Source organism: Harmonia axyridis, chromosome 6 (assembly GCF_914767665.1).
Source record: "Harmonia axyridis chromosome 6, icHarAxyr1.1, whole genome shotgun sequence".
Taxonomy (NCBI): Eukaryota; Metazoa; Arthropoda; class Insecta; order Coleoptera; family Coccinellidae; genus Harmonia; species Harmonia axyridis.
Genome location: NC_059506.1, coordinates 12301074 through 12319553, shown reverse-complemented (window position 1 = coordinate 12319553; position 18480 = coordinate 12301074). Strand labels below are relative to the sequence as shown.

Genomic DNA, 18480 nt, shown 5'->3' with positions numbered 1-18480 from the left:
ATGCCTTCCATGTTGACGACAAAATTGGGAAACCAATTTATAGCCCTCAATCTGATATAATTTTATTTCATCTAAGGATTTCCAGTGTTCAACAATCATTAGGATATCGACTTCATGTTCAGAAGCTAATAAATTCAATTTATTAAATGCGGTGCGAAGACACTGCACATTCTGCAAAACAAGCGATAAAGAACTTGATAGGTTTAGTCCCTTCTTTCTTGAGGAGCACCTACTTCTACTGGGGGTGCCTTCTTCTTGAATAAAAAATATTTAGACACTAGAGACCCTTGGGGCCAGATTTCTTTACGCCAGGCATCCTTGAAATGTTCCTGATATATAGCAACTTTCATAGAAGAGTAGATTTGAGGATGTTTAGATTGAAGGGGCTCAACTTCAACCTCAGGAAATGACTTGAAAAGCAAGTTCTTCAGATCATCTGGCTTAGTTGTTGGATGAAGCCTAGACACATGTAGATAACTGAGCTTAGGAACAGTTTTTACTCCTGAACTGAATGAAGCATTACCCATGACAACATTTTTATTTCTTTGTCTGCTTCGTTTCTTGACATGCTGCCATTTGAACTCAGATGGCGCATTGTTTTGACTATCCACATCAATAGTTTGAAGCTGTTTAATTGTTGCTTGTTGAGCAAACTCTATTGCAGAATTCACCATTTTTTATCAATAATTTTTCCATTTTTAGAGCTACCTTTACTTAAATGAGTCTTCGAAGTGTTTTTATCATAGAGAGAAATATTAGTTTGATGTATATTAGATGGTATTTTTGCAACACTGTACTTCAAAGTCACATTAGAGGGATTATGTTGTTGAAAACCCTTAGTAGGCTCAGGAGCAGGAAAGTTGGCACAAGCCGGCAACCCAGCATCTTCTTCATTCAAATTCAGATTGTTTGCATCTTTATGTTTTGCACTTTTTGTATCAGGATGGTTGATAGCAGTATTAACATCTGGTACATATTTATTAATTGAAGAGAGCTGAGTCTCGTAATTTTTAATCAATGATTTCTGCAAACTTACAGTATAATCAAGATCTACTACTGATTTTTTCATCAAAGAAATCTCCCGATTAAGGCATTCTATTTCAGTTTTTTGAATAGTTACATCGGCCTTCGTGGTGGAAAACACCGGTGCATTACTTAATACCGTGTTTAATTTATTATTACAGGTATCACAAAACCACCTTAAATTTGGGTTTTCCAAAATTATTTTTACACACGTGTCCTTAATCGACACACAAGCTGCATGATAATTATCATTACATAAGTCACATTTAACTGATTTAGAATTTACAATAAAGTTATCGGAGCAACTCCTACACACTTCCGCACCGTTCGACATCTCGAATATCTCGAATATAATCTGCCGGATTATCTTGAGACTTCACATAATACCATCGATCAGGAGGAACTAATTCCTGAATTTGGGAGGTACGATTGCTCACGAAACTCTTCCAGCGATAGGGCGATGACTTGATCCAATGAAGAACCACGGTGGAGTCTGACCATGCGAATATTTCATCCACTTTCAATGAGGGTCCATATGATTTTATTATGAAGGAAAGTAATTTTGAAAGGAGAAGAGCGGCACATAACTCCAACTTAGGTAAAGAAATGCGTTTGATTGGTGAAACCCGAGACTTTGCGCCAATCAAAGAAATATTTATTGAACCATCTGGATTAATAAATCGGAAGTAAACAACAGCGGCATACCCCTTCTCGCTGCTGTCCCCAAATCCGTGGACTTCACATTTAGTAAATGATTGAGTGAAGATTCTGCGTGGTATTCGCAGAGTGGAAAGAACCTGCAACTCGGATTTACATTGATTCCAACGATCCGTTAGTTCCGATGGAGGAACATCGTCCCACTGCAGACCTAGAGTCCAAAGGTGTTGGATGAGATGTTTGGCCAGGAAAGTGAATGGTGTCAGAAAACCAATTGGGTCAAAGATTCGTGCCAAGTCTGAAAGAATTGTTCGTTTTCTAACTGGTCTTTCGGTAGAATCTATAACATAGGAGAAATGATCTCCGGCTGGAAACCACCTGAGTCCCAGAATTTTCAATACAGAATCATCGAAATTCAACGATTCTTGATGTCGATGATCTGGAGGAAAATGATCTATTAGCTCAGTTCTGTTACTGGACCATTTTCTGAGTTCAAATCCACCACGCCTCAATAAAGAAATCAACTCGTCCTGCAAACCTCGAGCCTCCTCCAAGCTATCTCCACCTGATAAGATGTCATCTACATATGTTTCGGACCGTAGAACGCTCACCGCTGAAGGAAAAGCCATCGCCTCATCAGAAGATAATTGTTTCAACGTCCGAAGAGCTATATAGGGAGATGAAGCAACACCATACGTAACAGTGTTCAACTCGTATACTCGAACTGGATCTGAGAGAGAGAATCTGAAAAGAATTCGCTGAAATCGTCTATGTGATGGGTGAACGAGAATCTGCCTGTACATTTGTTTGATGTCAGCAGTGAAAACAACCTTATAAAACCGAAAATTGAGCAGAAGAGCCATCACATCTTTCTGGAGCTTTGGACCGGTCAAAAGAATCTCATTCAGGGACACATTGCTGAAACCTTCGCTGAGGAGTCAAACACTACTCTAAGTTCTGCAGAAGGACTATTTCGGTTGATAACAGCATGATGTGGTATATAATATTCGTCAACAGATGGACTGGCATTTGGGAGTAAAGTCATGTGACCACAATCGAGGTAATCTTTCATGAACATCTTGTACTCGTTATAGAAATCAGGAGAGGCTTTGAATCTTCGTTCCAGTGAAAACAGACGTCGCAAGGCCATGGTATATGTATCTCCAAAGGATTTGTTTATCCCTTCTTTGAAGGGTAACATAACCGTGTAACGACCTGTTGAATCACGAGAGTAATTATCGTCAAATATCTTCTCACACAGGGCATCATCTGGTGAAGAAATTTCAGATTTAGGAATTTCTTCAATTTCCCAAAATTGTCTAAGCGTTGAGTCAATTACAGAATTAGCTGTTAAGTGAAAAGAGCTGATGCTAGCTGATGGACTAGAGGTGTTTCCCATCAATATCCAACCGAATACAGTTTGTAACGCAGAAGGTTGTTTCAGATTACCTGGCAAACGACCTGTTCTCAGAATGAGAGGAAAGATAGCTGCTCCTACTAGCATATCAACTGGACCAGGAGAATGAAAGGTTGGGTCAGCCAGTTTGATATTAGAAAGAGAATACCACTCATGGTAGGGTAGAAAGTTGTTAGGCATATTAGAACAAATCTTCGGCAATACGACTGCATCAATAGTGTAAGATGGATTTATGGACCCTATCGGACGAATTGTACATGTTATGGAATCAGAAACAGATGCTGATATTTCACCAAGGCCAAAGATAGCAAGAGGGGTTTTAAAACATTCAAGTCCTAACCTTTTTACGCATTTTTGTGTGATTATATTCGTTTGGGAGCCTGGATCTAAAAGAATGCGAATATTTTGATATTGACCTCGAGCATCTAAGACTTCAACCCGCGCAGTAGCTAGCAACACAGTAGCTGGCGATGCAGATATGTTTGTTAACACTTGAGAGCGGCATACCATGGAAGTAGATGGAATTTCATTACAAGGATCAATTGTTTCAGGAGATGGATCAATTGTCCCTAAATGCAACAATGTGTGATGACTCTTATGACAATGACGGCAAGTAGATTTCGACGAACACCCCGATACTCTATGTCCCGAATGAAGGCAGTTAATACACCAATTTTTGTCTTTAACGATTTGCAATCTTGCTGATGGAGGTTCATTGAGAAAAGAAGAGCATTTATAAATTGAATGGTTAGCATTACAATAGCTGCATGAAAATTTGTTCGGCGAATTTGACTGAGTAAGAAATGTTGAACTTTTTTTATAAGGCTTATCACTTGATGATGCATTCACGCGTTGTGAAACCGAGAACTTAAGTGACTAAAGAAATACATTGATTTTTGAGAAATTTATAAAGAGCACGATATGAAGGAATTTCTGTGGAACATTCTTGCAGCTCAAATCTCTTAATTGTTGCTATATCTAATTTCTGTATGAGCGAATGAAATAGAATAAAATCCCAATCTTCAATAGGCAAATTAAGATTTTTCAGAGCTGTTAAATTCTCCGAAAATATTGCTAATAAATTTCTCAGACCATCCACTGACTCATTGGTTAGTTTAGGTGCGTTACATATTTCCTTCCAAAAAGAATTTGCTAAAAGCAAATATATCTATAATCGACAATAGAAGTCAGTCGTGCATTTGTGGTTACAGCAGCAATTGACCTTACCACGTATGAGATTATAGCTACCTGCGTGACATTCGAGTCCAAGAAAATCAACAATGTGGTATGGCTTACTTGAATAACTGTTCATTAAACAAAAAAAAGGGAATGCGAACAGTCCCTTATACCAGAGTGGTTTCCTTAGACACGTGTGTCAAGATTTCGTTCGTCAGCAATACGACAAAAAGTGTTAGAGTAAGAAACATTGAAGGAAATAACAAACGAATGAAATCAACAACAGAAGTCAACCGTCCAGTTTTGGTTACAGCAGCAATTGACCTTACCACGTGTGAGAAAATCAACAATGTGGAATGGCTTACTTGAACAATTGTTCATTAAACAATAAGAAAGGGAATAAGAACAGTCCCTTATACCAGAATGGTTACCTTAGACACGTGTGTCAAGATTTCGTTCGTCAGCAATACGACAAAAAGTGTTAGAGTAAGAAACATTGAAGGAAATAACAAACAAATGAAATCAACAACAGAAGTCAGCCGTCCATTTGTGGTTACAGCAGCAATTGACCTTACCACGTATGAGATTATAGCTACGACATTCGAGTCCAAAAAAATCAACAATGTGGAATGTCTTACTTAAATAACTGTTCATTAAACAATAAAAAAGAGAAAAAGGACAGTCTCTTATACCAGAATGGTTTCCTTAGACACGTGTGTCAAGCTTTCGTCTCTGTGCAATACGATGAAAAGTGTTAGAATGAGGAAGATGGAAGGAAATAACAAACAAATGAAATCAACAACAGAAGTCAGTCGTGCATTTGTGGTTACAGCAGCAACTGACCTTACCAATTGAGAGATTATAGCTACCTGCGTGACATCCGAGACCAAGAAAAACAACAATGTGAAATGGCTTACTTGGATAATTGTTCATTAAACAAAAAGAAGAGAATAAGAACAGTCCATTATATCAATGTGGTTTCTTTAGACACGTGTGTCAAGCTTTCGTCCCTGTGCAATACGATGAAAAGTGTTAGAATGAGAAACATTGAATTAAATAACAAACAAATGAAATCAACAACAGAAGTCAGCCGTCCATTTATTGTTAAAGCAGCAATTGACCTTACCACGTGGGAGATTATAGCTACCGACATGACATCCGAGTCCAAGAAAATCAACAATGTGAAATGGCTTATCTGGATAATTGTTCATCTAACAGAAAGAAGGGAATAAGAACAGTCCCTCATACCAATGTGGATTCCTTAGACACGTGTGTCAAGCTTTCGTCCCTGTGCAATACGATGAAAATTGTTAGAATGAAAAACATTGAATTAAATAACAAACAAATGAAATCAACAACAGAAGTCAGCCGTCCATTTATTGTTAAAGCAGCAATTGACCTTACCACGTGGGAGATTATAGCTACCGACATGACATCCGAGTCCAAGAAAATCAACAATGTGAAATGGCTTATCTGGATAATTGTTCATCTAACAGAAAAAAGGGAATAAGAACAGTCCCTCATACCAATGTGGATTCCTTAGACACGTGTGTCAAGCTTTCGTCCCTGTGCAATACGATGAAAATTGTTAGAATGAGAAACATTGAAGGAAATAACAAACAAATGAAATCAACAACAGAATTCAGCCGTCCAATTGTGGTTACAGCAGCAATTGACTTTACCACGTGTGAGAAAATCAACAATGTGGAATGGCTTACTTGAACAATTGTTCATTAAACAATAAAAAATCAACAATGTGGAATGGCTTACTTTGATAATTGTTCATTGAACAAACAGAAGGGAATAAGAACAGTCCCTCATACCAATGTGGATTCCTTAGACATGTGTGTCAAGCTTTCGTACCTGTGCAATACGATGAAAATTGTTAGAATGAGAAACATTGAAAGAAATATGAAACAAATGAAATCAACAACAGAAGTCAGCCGTCCAATTGTGGTTACAGCAGCAATTGACCTTACCACGTGGGAGATTATAGCTACCTGCGTGACATCCGAGTCCAAGAAAATCAACAATGTGGAATAGCTTACTTGAACAATTGTTCATTAAACAATTGAAAAGGGAATAAGAACAGTCCCTTATACCAAAATGGTTTCCTCAGACACGTGTGTCAAGCTTTCGTCCGTCAGCAATACGACAAAAACTGTTAGAGAAAGAAACATTGAAGGAAATAACAAACAAATGAAATCAACAACAGAAGTCAGCCGTCCAATTGTGGTTACAGCAGCAATTGACCTTACCACGTGGGAGGAAATCAACAATGTAGAATGGCTCACTTGAACAATTTTTCATTAAACAAAAAAAAAGGGAATAAGAGCAGTCCCTTATACCAAAGTGGTTTCCTTATACACGTGTGTCAAGCTTTCGTCCCTCTGCAATACGATAAAAAATGTTAGAGTAAGAAACATTGAAGGAAATAACAAACAAATGAAATCAACAACAGAATTCAGCCCTCCATTTGTGGTTACAGCAGCAATTGACCTTACTACGTATGAGATTATAGCTACCTGCGTGACATCCGAGTCCAAGAAAATCAACAATGTGAAATGACTTACTTGAATAATTGTTCATTAAACGAAAAAAAGGGAATAAGAACAGTCCCTTATACCAAAGTGGTTTTCTTAGACACGTGTGTCAAGCTTTCGTCCCTCTGCAATACGATGAAAAGAGTAAGAATGAGAAACATTGGAGGAAATAAAAAACAAATGAAATCGACAACAGAAGTCAGCCGTCCAATTGTGGTTACAGCAGCAATTGACCTTACCACGTGGGAGATTATAGCTACCTGCGTGACATCCGAGTCCAAGAAAATCAACAATGTGGAATGGTTTACTTGAATAACTGTTTATTAAACGAAAAAAAGGGAATGCGAACAGTCCCTCATACCAAAGTGGTTTCCTTAGACACGTGTGTCAAGCTTTCGTCCCTCAGCAATAGATGAAAAGTGTTAGGCATTGTCCTAATAGAACGCGAATGCGCGATGCGGGCGATGCGACCATCGCGTGTTCGCGCGACGTCAAAAACTGGGTGTCCTAACGCTGTGTCCTACGTGAGCGAATTATTGCGAGCGATTAGAGCGACGCGACCAAACGCGATATATCAAACCTTGGAATATAATAGCGATGTCCTACGTGCAGTCGTATCGGTCGTAAAACTGTTTCAGCCGAATTTCGCGCTCTGTCGGCGATCAAATTATTTGATATTTCCAAGCGGAAATCGCGCGAACTTCAGTAGTTCTTGTTGATGCAGGCACGTTTACTTCGACCGCTCTACAATGAATGATTTAAACGAAGTTTTAATACTGGCTATTAGAAATTCCAGTATACTCTGGGACAAGACTGATAAAATATATCATAATCGACTGTTGGTGGATAGAGAATGGAGTAGAATTGCCGAGGAACTAGGGGAAACAAGTAAGATTGACGAATTAACTATAGTATTATATACACTGGGAGAAGTGTTTATTTGATATTATCGAAAATGCATTATAGTTAATGAATCATTTATTGGATCTATGGTCAAACAAATATTAGTTTCATGGAAATAAATAATTTATTTGAAATCCCACCAATAATCATCATTTATTATTACACTTCATTTATTTACGCATAACTTATATTGAGAATGCTGAAGAAATATCCATTTGAAGGAAATAAATATAGTTGAGGTTAATATATCATTGAGTAATAATAAATAAACCTTATTTATATGTAATATGTATCCATGCAATATTTCAATTCAGTAAAGGTTAACGTATTTCTTAGATTTTTTTTTTGTTGTTGTTTCTATATAGTCAAATGTTCACTATATAGTCAAATGTTGTAGGAAGCAATCTATAATAACTGTGGAATAAATTTGAAGAAGTCCTTAATTGTTTATATAAGTGGTGAAACTCTCCAAAATTCATTCGTTCCAAAAAAAATTTATTTGTTGGATTTCTCTTTCTTCCCATTTTTCTGCGTCTTACAATTAGCATTTTTAAAGCCACATTTTTACATATGAATAATTTACGTTTTCTTGACCACCTCATTATAACTGTTTCTCTACAAGCGTATGACAACGGACTGATCTTCCGCAATGCACAATCCCAACCCAACCATATTTATGTCGCGTCGTGTCGCGTTTGTAGATTTCAACGTAGGACAAAAAAAGTCGCGCTGCTCACATCGCTCGCGTAGTACATAAAATTGGCGTCGCTCGCGTCGTAACATTAGTCGCTCACGTAGGACATAGGGTAATAGAACGCGAATAAGCGATTACGCGAATCTTGCTCGCGCGATTTGACGACGGGAGCGAGCGTGACCGGGCAGTGGCACGGTCGATACCAACAACCATGGACGTCAGACACGCAAAATATTTGCTGTCGGGAAATATTTGGATGACGTTTTGTGCGGATTCAGATGGAAATGAAAAAAAACAACGTGGGACGCAAAGTGCTTTGTTAAAAATGAGACCAAATCGTGGTGAATTTCACAATCAATATTTTGACTTACGAGAAAATGAGTCTGCATTTTATGATTATATGTCTATGTCACCAGAAGCATTTGACTACCTATGTAATATGATCAGAGACGATTGCAATCATGTTGTTACCAACTACAGAAAACCTATAAGTGTGGAGGAAAGATTGGTGCTGACGATTAGGTGAGTGTAATTTCTATAATAATTTACTAGGTACTTGTTCAAATATACAGGGTGTTAAAGTAATTGCGTGCAATAGCTTAGGGGTAGACTCAGTATCGATAAAGGAATCAAGGAAAAAGAAAGCCAAGAAAAAAAAATTAAATCAAAACAAAAAAAAATCGAGTGATTGTATGTGAATCAATCCTCTTTATTTGATGAAGTTGATAAAACTTGAACAGTTAACACTACATCATGCGTATAAAAGTCACACAATGTGTTACGCTTGATGTGCTGTTGACTATGTACCTTTTCGATTTTATTGTTTTTTTTTTAATTAAATCAGTCAGCCAATTTCTGCAGGACATTTGGGAACTACGCACTTTGTATAAATTATATTTGAGATTTCAAGTCTTTTGGATTTGAATTTCGCTGACTAATTTAATTTATTGAAGGAAAGGAAAACAAATTACGTAGGTATAAATTAAAATGAAGGTTTATTTAAGTTCAAAGTAAAAAAAAACAAACAAACTGCAAAGTTAGTAATCATTTACGGATAGCTCAGTATCGTACTCGTGTAGACCTAGGGGATCCTTTTCGTAGTAGTTCCGCACCGAAGACATTGAATGATGTGACGCGTTTACCGGAGAGGGTAATATAGATTGCGATATTGGCGTAGATGATGTTGAAGAGGTAGTGAGACTAATTTCATCAGCAATAAAAGTTTGAATTTTACTTTTCAGTCTTAGTTTTTGTACTGGCGTTAAATACTTGAAATATGGCGCCAATGATTTTAAGAACAACATGTCTTCATCGTCTTTTTCTTTGTTTTTCTCATTAAAAGCTTGTATTTTTTGTTTTTCCACTTCAATCATTTTTTGTTGAAAAAGCGTCAGTTCTGGTTTTTTTGCCTGTCTTTGCCTTTGCCTGAACCCGCTTGCTCTAGATGAACCAGACTCGCTGTCGTCTGTCGTCGTAGGGAATCTATTTCGGGGGATCAAATTACCACTAGCTAGAGAATTTGCGTTAACAGATTCCGAAACAGGTTCTTGATTTTCCACCACTTCTTCAATTTGATCCATTTCTGGAGTCTCAACTTGATCCATTGCTGAAGTTTCAACTTGATCTATTTCTGGAATCTCAACCGTGTCTGAATTTTGAGTTTCATTGTTATCAGATCCCGCATTTAAATCCTGAAAGTTGCTTTGGGTGTGCCTAGGTTTCACTATATCTTTTAAAAAAGATAGTTCCTTAAAAAAACACCATTTGCCTTTATAAGTCTCATCGCTATTAGGACTGCCTGGGTCACCCGATCGAGGACGACGTACTTTCTTGGCTTCCTTCATGAAGACGTCTCTCAAATTTTTCCACTTGTTTTTGACGTCGGCTTCTATAACAATCATAAAAATATTAATGTGATAAGAATATACAAATAATTTTTCTCTATACCGGATGACTTTTTTTACCGTCTCGAAAAAAAATGGGTATATTATGTGAACGGAGTAGAAGCTTATGCCATACCTAATTTTTTTTTTCTTTTTTCCAAAGCTTAGAAAAAAATTGATCTATCATCAAAAAACGCTATAAATTTAAAGTAAACCTGTTCATATTAGAACAAAGAAAGAGAAATTTTGAAAAAAAAATATCAATTGATAAAACATATCAAATTTCAAATCATACACAAGTCGCGAATGATTTTAATTTGGAAGTTTTTTTTTTTTCGAAAAAAAAGAAAAAAAACTAAGTATGCCATTTGCTTCTACTCCGTTCACCTATTATACCCATTTTTTATCGAGACGGTAAAAAAAGTCATCCAGTATAAGCAACCTAGGTTGAATACAAAATAAATTTTAAAATATTACATTATAATAAAATAAAAATATTTCTCTTTTTACAGGTACCTAACAACAGGAACATCATTCCGGAAATTATCAGTACCTTTCCGTATTTCAAAAACAGCCATAGCAAGCATTGTGTTGGAAGTTTGTACTGCTATTTGGAAAAATATGCATAACAAACACATGAAATTTCCCAGTACTGAAGAATTTAAAACTATAGCAGAATCTTTTTCAATGAAAAATAAATTCCCACATTGTTGTGGCAATTTGGACGGCAAACACATTCGTGTCAACAAGCCGGCGAAGTGTGGCAGCATGTACTACAATTATAAAATGTACAACTCCATTGTACTGTTAGCTGTCACAGATTCAAAAAATAAGTTTATAATTATTGACGTAGGTGCATATGGAAAAGACAGTGATGGTGGTGTACTCAGTAATTCAAGTTTCTATCAAAAGCTGGAAAACGGAGATATTCAACTTCCTCCCGCAGAACCATTACCGAACTCTAACATTATGGCACCTTATGTGTTTTTAGGAGACGAGGCATTCCCACTAAAAACATTTATAATGCGACCTTATCCAAGAAGGCAAGCGACAGATGTCACAAAAATAAGATTCAATAAAAGATTATCTGCTACGAGAGTTGGCGTAGAATGCACATTTGGAATGATGGCCTCGAAATTTCGAATACTTTATAAACCTATAGAGACCTCGGTTGAAAACGCTATTAAAATTGTAATGTCAATCTGTCTCTTGCACAATATTTTAATAGATATAGACAAAACATATTATAGCGATAGCGATCGACAACACCTTATATATCGTCGACGGCTCAACACATTGACGACATTAAACAGAGCCAGGCGTAATAATAACACTTCCAGAGCTGCGATTATTGCAAGACAGAATTTTACTAATTATTTCTCAAATTCGTCGTGAATAATGTATTAAAGAAAATAAGTAATAAATAAAAAATATACTCACTTGTTTTATTTAGACTTCTCGCAACCAAACTCCACTCTCTGTCACTCTTTAGACGGTTTTTGTAGTCATCTTTGCGTTTGTCCCAAAGAATTGGTCGATTACGCACCTCAATTATCAATTTATCTTCAAATGACATTTTAAACAATTCTCGCAATCAAACACGTGCGTTGCGTTGACGTCAAGTTTACAAAATAGCGGCCGGCAGGATGGCTGGGCCGGCAAGGCGAGAGGGGCGCAGGCGCGGTACCACTCCGACGTTTTCGCACGAATTTCAATTAGGACACCTATTCAAATTCAATATGTTTGATCGCGCGTTCGTACGAACTAAGTTCGCGCGAATAGGATTTCAAACATTTGAGTCGCGCGACCACGTCGTGCGATTGTCAGTTAGGACACCTATTAGAGTTCAATATGTTTGATCGCGCGTTCGTACGAGTAAAATTCGCGCGAACTTACGATGATCGCGCATTCGCGTTCTATTAGGACAACGCCTTAGAATGAGAAACGATGAAGGAAATAACAAACAAATGAAATCAACAACAGAAGTCAGCCGTCCAATTGTGGTTACAGCAGCAATTGATTTTACCACGTGGGAGATTATAGCTACCTGCGTGAAATCCGAGTCCAAGAAAATCAACAATGTGAAATGACTTACTTGAATAATTGTTCATTAAACGAAAAAAAAGGGAATATGAACAGTCCCTTATACCAAAGTGGTTTTCTTAGACACGTGTGTCAAGCTTTCGTCGCTCTGCAATACGATGAAGAGAGTTAGAATAAGAAACATTGGAGGAAATAATAAACAAATATAATCGACAACAGAAGTCAGCCGTCCAATTGTGGTTACAGCAGCAATTGACCTTACCACGTGGGAGATTATAGCTACCTGCGTGACATCCGAGTCCAAGAAAATCACCAATGTGGAATGGCTTACTTGAATAACTGTTCATTAAACAAAAAAAAAGGAATGCGAACAGTCCCTTATACCAAAGTGGTTTCCTTAAACACTTGTGTCAAGCTTTCGTCCCTCAGCAATACGATGAAAAGTGTTAGAATGAGAAACGATGAAGGAAATAACAAACAAATGAAATCGACAACAGAAGACAGCCGTCCAATTGTGGTTACAGCAGCAATTGACCTTACCACGTATGAGATTATAGCTACCTGCGAGACATCCGAGTCCAAGAAAATCAACAATGTGGAATGGCTCAATTGGATAATTGTTCATTAAACAAACGAAAGGGAATGAGAACAGTCCCTCATACCAAAGTGGTTTTTCTAGACACGTGTGTCAAGCTTTCGTCCCTCTGCACTACGATAAAAAGTGTGAGAGTAAAAAACATTGAAGGAAATAACAAACAAATGAAATCAACAACAGAAGTCAGCCGTCCAATTGTGGTTACAGCAGCAATTGACCTTACCACGTGGGAGGAAATCAACAATGTGGAATGGCTTACTTGAACAATTTTTCATTATACAAAGAAAAAGGGAATAAGAACAGTCCCTTATACCAAAGTGGTTTCCTTAGACAAGTGTGTCAAGCTTTCATCTCTCTGCAATACGATAAAAAGTGTTAGAGTAAGATTGAAGGAAATAACAAACAAATAAAATCAACAACAGAAGTCAGCCGTCCAATTGTGGTTACAGCAGCAATTGACCTTACCACGTGGGAGGAAATCAACAATGTGGAATGGCTTACTTGAACAATTGTTCATTAAACAATGAAAAAGAGAATAAGAACAGTCCCTAGCTACCTGCGTGACATCCGAGACCAAGAAAAACAACAATGTGAAATGGCTTACTTGGATAATTGTTCATCTAACAGAAAAAAGGAAATAAGAACAGTCCCTCATACCAATGTGGTTTTCTTAGACACGTGTGTCAAGCTTTCGTCCCTGTGTAATACGATGAAGAGTGTTAGAATGAGAAACATTGAATTAAATAACAAACATATGAAATCAACAACAGAATTCAGCTGTCCATTTATTGTTACAGCAGCAATTGACCTTACCACGTGGGAGGAAATCAACAATGTGGAATGGCTTACTTGAACAATTGTTCATTAAACAATGAAAAAGAGAAAAAGAACAGTCCCTAGCTACCTGCGTGACATCCGAGACCAAGAAAAACAACAATGTGAAATGGCTTACTTGGATAATTGATCATCTAACAGAAAAAAAGGAATAAGAACAGTACCTCATACCAAAGTGGTTTCCTTAGACACGTGTGTCAAGCTTTCGTCCCTCAGCAATAAGATGAAAAGTGTTAGAAGGAAATAACAAACAAGTGAGATCAACAACAGAAGTCAGCCGTCCAATTGTGGTCACAGCAGCAATTGACCTTACCACGTGGGAGATTATAGCTACCTGCGTGACATCCGAGTCCAAAAAAATCAACAAAGTGGAATGGCTTACTTGAACAATTGTTCATTAAACAATAAAAAAGAGAATAAGAACAGTCCCTTATACCAAAATGGATTCCTTAGACACGTGTGTCAAGCTTTCGTCCCTCAGCAATACGACAAAAAGTGTTAGAGTAAAAAACATTGAAGGAAATAACAAACGAATGAAATCAACAACAGAAGTCAACCGTCCAGTTTTGGTTACAGCAGCAATTGACCTCACCACATATGACATTACAGCTACCTGCGTGACATTCGAGTCCAAGAAAATCAACAATGTGGAATGTCTTACTTGAATAACTGTTCATTAAACAAAAAAAAGGGAATGCGAACAGTCCCTTATACCAAAGTGGTTTTCTTAGACACGTGTGTCAAGCTTTCGTCCCTGTGCAATACGATGAAAATAGTTAGAATGAGAAACATTGAAAGAAATAAAAAACAAATGAAATCGGCAACAGAAGTCAGCCGTCCAATTGTGATTACAGCAGCAATTGAACTTACCACGTGGGAGATTATAGCTACCTGCGTGACATTCGAGTCCAAGAAAATCAACAAAGTGGAATGGCTTACTTGAATAAGTGTTCATTAAACAAAAAAAAAGGGAATGCGAACAGTCCCTTATACCAAAGTGGTTTCTTTAGATACGTGTGTCAAGCTTTCGTCCCTCAGCAATAAGATGAAAAGTGTCAGAATGAGAAACGTTGGAGGAAATAACAAACAAATGAGATCAACAACAGAAGTCAGCCGTCCAATTGTGGTCACAGCAGCAATTGACCTTACCACGTGGGAGATTATAGCTATCTGCGTGACATCCGAGTCCAAGAAAATCAACAATGTGGAATGGCTTACTTGAATAACTGTTTATTTAACAAAAAGAAGAGAATAAGAACAGTCCATTATATCAATGTGGTTTCCTTAGACACGTGTGTCAAGCTTTCGTCCCTGTGCAATACGATGAAAAGTGTTAGAATGAGAAACATTGAATTGAATAACAAACAAATGAAATCAACAACAGAAGTCAGCCGTCCATTTATTGTTAAAGCAGCAATTGACCTTACGACGTGGGAGATTATAGCTACCTGAGTGACATCCGAGACCAATAAAAACAACAATGTGAAATGGCTTACTTGGATACTTGTTCATTAAACAAAAAGAAGTGAATAAGAAGAGTCCCTTATATTAATGTGGTTTCCTTAGACACGTGTGTCAAGCTTTCGTCTCTGTGCAATACGATGAAAAGTGTTAGAATGAGGAAGATTGAAGGAAATAACAAACGAATGAAATCAACAACAGAAGTCAGACGTGCATTTGTGGTTACAGCAGCAATTGACCTTACCAATTGAGAGATTATAGCTACCTGCGTGACATCCGAGACCAAGAAAAACAACAATGTGAAATGGCTTACTTGGATAATTGTTCATCTAGCAGAAAAAAGGGAATAAGAACAGTCCCCCATACCAATGTGGTTTCCTTAGACACGTGTGTCAAGCTTTCGTCCCTGTGCAATACGATGAGAAGTGTGAGAATGAGAAACATTGAATTAAATAACAAACATATGAAATCAACAACAGAAGTCAGCCGGCCATTTATTGTTGAAGCAGCAATTGACCTTAGCACGTGGGAGATTATAGCTACCTGCGTGACTTCCGAGTCCAAGAAAATCAACAATGTGAAATGGCTTATCTGGATAATTGTTCATCTAACAGAAAAAAGGAAATGAAAACAGTCCCTCATACCAATGTGGTTTCCTTAGACACGTGTGTCAAGCTTTCGTCCCTGTGCAATACGATGAAAAGTGTTAGAATGAGAAACATTTAAGGAAATAACAAACGAATGAAATCAACAACAGGATTCAGTCGTTCATTTGTGGTTACAGCAGCAATTGACCTTACCAATTGGGAGATTATAGCAACCTGCGTGACATCCGAGACCAAGAAAAACAACAATGTGAAATGGCTCACTTGGATAATTGATCATCTAACAGGAAAAAGGGAATAAGAACAGTCCCTCATACCAATGTGGTTTCCTTAGACACGTGTGTCAAACTTTCGTCCCTGTTCAATACGATGAAAAGTGTTAGAATGAGAAACATTGAATTAAATTACAAACAAATGAAATCAACAACAGAAGTCAGCCGTCAAGTTTTGGTTACAGGAGCAATTGACCTTACCACGTGTGAGAAAATCAACAATGTGGAATGGCTTACTTGAACAATTGTTCATTAAACAAAACAAAAGGGAATAAGAACAGTCCCTTATACCAAAGTGGTTTCTTTAGACACGTGTGTCAAGCTTGCGTCCCTCACCAATACGATGAAAAGTGTTAGAATGAGAAACATTGATGGAAATAACAAACAAATGAAATCAACAACAGAAGTCAGCCGTCCAATTGTGGTAACAGCAGCAATTGTGGTTCCCTTAGACACGTGTGTCAAGCTTTCGTCCCTCAGCAATACGACAAAAAGTGTTAGAGTGAGAAACATTGAAGGAAATAACAAACGAATGAAATCAACAACAGAAGACAGTCGTGCATTTGTGGTTACAGCAGCAACTGACCTTACCAATTGAGAGATTATGGATACCTGCGTGACATCCGAGACCAAGAAAAACAACAATGTGAAATGGCTTACTTGGATAATTGTTCATCTAACAGAAAAAAGGGATTGAGAACAGTCCCTCATACAAATGTGGTTTCCTTAGACACGTGTGTCAAGCTTTCGTCCCTGTGCAATACGATGAAAAGTGTTAGAATGAGAAACATTGAATTAAATAACAAACATATGAAATCAACAACAGAAGTCAGCCGTCCATTTATTGTTGAAGCAGCAATTGACCTTACCACGTGGGAGATTATAGCTACCTGCGTGACATCCGAGTCCAAGAAAATCAACAATGTGAAATGGCTTATCTGGATAATTGTTCATCTAACAGAAAAAAAGGAATAAGAACAGTCCCTCATACCAATGTGGATTCCTTAGACACGTGTGTCAAGCTTTCGTCCGTGTGCAATACGATGAAAAGTGTTAGAATGAGAAACATTGAAGGAAATATCAAACAAATGAAATCAACAACAGAAGTCAGCCGTTCATTTATAGTTAAAGCAGCAATTGACCTTACCACGTGGGAGATTATAGCTACCTGAGTGACATCCGAGACCCATAAAAACAACAATGAGAAATGGCTTACTTGGATAATTGTTCATTAAACAAAAAGAAGAGAATAAGAACAGTCCCTCCTACCAATGTGGTTCCCTTAGACACGTGTGTCAAGCTTTCGTCCCTCAGCAATACGACAAAAAGTGTTAGAGTGAGAAACATTGAAGGAAATAACAAACGAATGGAATCAACAACAGAAGTCAGTCGTGCATTTGTGGTTACAGCAGCAATTGACCTTACCAATTGAGAGATTATAGCTACCTGCGTGACATCCGAGACCAAGAAAAACAACAATGTGAAATGGCTTACTTGGATAATTGTTCATCTAGCAGAAAAAAGGGAATAAGAACAGTCCCCCATACCAATGTGGTTTCTTTAGACACGTGTGTCAAGCTTTCGTCCCTGTGCAATACGATGAGAAGTGTTAGAATGAGAAACATTGAATTAAATAACAAACATATGAAATCAACAACAGAAGTCAGCCGGCCATTTATTGTTGAAGCAGCAATTGACCTTAGCACGTGGGAGATTATAGCTACCTGCGTGACTTCCGAGTCCAAGAAAATCAACAATGTGAAATGGCTTATCTGGATAATTGTTCATCTAACAGAAAAAAGGAAATGAAAACAGTCCCTCATACCAATGTGGTTTCCTTAGACACGTGTGTCAAACTTTCGTCCCTGTGCAATACGATGAAAAGTGTTAGAATGAGAAACATTGAAGGAAATAACAAACGAATGAAATCAACAACAGGAGTCAGTCGTTCATTTGTGGTTACAGCAGCAATTGACCTTACCAATTGGGAGATTATAGCAACCTGCGTGACATCCGAGACCAAGAAAAACAACAATGTGAAATGGCTTACTTGGATAATTGATCATCTAACAGAAAAAAGGGAATAAGAACAGTCCCTCATACCAATGTGGTTTCCTTAGACACGTGTGTCAAGCTTTCGTCCCTGTTCAATACGATGAAAAGTGTTAGAATGAGAAACATTGAATTAAATTACAAACAAATGAAATCAACAACAGAAGTCAGCCGTCAAGTTTTGGTTACAGGAGCAATTGACCTTACCACGTGTGAGAAAATCAACAATGTGGAATGGCTTACTTGAACAATTGTTCATTAAACAAAACAAAAGGGAATAAGAACAGTCCCTTATACCAAAGTGGTTTCTTTAGACACGTGT

The 18480-nt window shown here is 37.5% G+C and overlaps 4 protein-coding genes across 4 annotated transcripts; 1 reads left to right on the top strand and 3 right to left on the bottom strand.

The window, feature by feature from the left end:
* Window positions 1-1331: 1331 nt before the first annotated feature.
* Window positions 1332-2543, bottom strand: LOC123683071. Its single transcript, XM_045621968.1, has one exon. The coding sequence runs from the start codon at window positions 2541-2543 to the stop codon at window positions 1332-1334; it is 1212 nt and encodes a 403-aa protein (XP_045477924.1).
* A 41-nt stretch (window positions 2544-2584) lies between these two features.
* LOC123683070 lies at window positions 2585-3277 on the bottom strand. Its single transcript, XM_045621967.1, has one exon. It carries the CDS (start codon window positions 3275-3277, stop codon window positions 2585-2587), a length of 693 nt encoding a protein of 230 aa, XP_045477923.1.
* A 5279-nt stretch (window positions 3278-8556) lies between these two features.
* On the bottom strand, window positions 8557-11947 carry LOC123683167. Its single transcript, XM_045622066.1, has 2 exons — window positions 11737-11947; window positions 8557-10301 (listed from the first exon to the last, which is right to left on the bottom strand). The coding sequence occupies exons 1-2, from the start codon at window positions 11870-11872 to the stop codon at window positions 9451-9453; spliced, it is 987 nt and encodes a 328-aa protein (XP_045478022.1). The 5' UTR covers window positions 11873-11947; the 3' UTR covers window positions 8557-9450.
* On the top strand, window positions 10338-11742 carry LOC123683168 (protein ALP1-like). Its single transcript, XM_045622067.1, has one exon. It carries the CDS (start codon window positions 10918-10920, stop codon window positions 11689-11691), a length of 774 nt encoding a protein of 257 aa, XP_045478023.1. The 5' UTR covers window positions 10338-10917; the 3' UTR covers window positions 11692-11742.
* Window positions 11948-18480: the final 6533 nt, after the last annotated feature.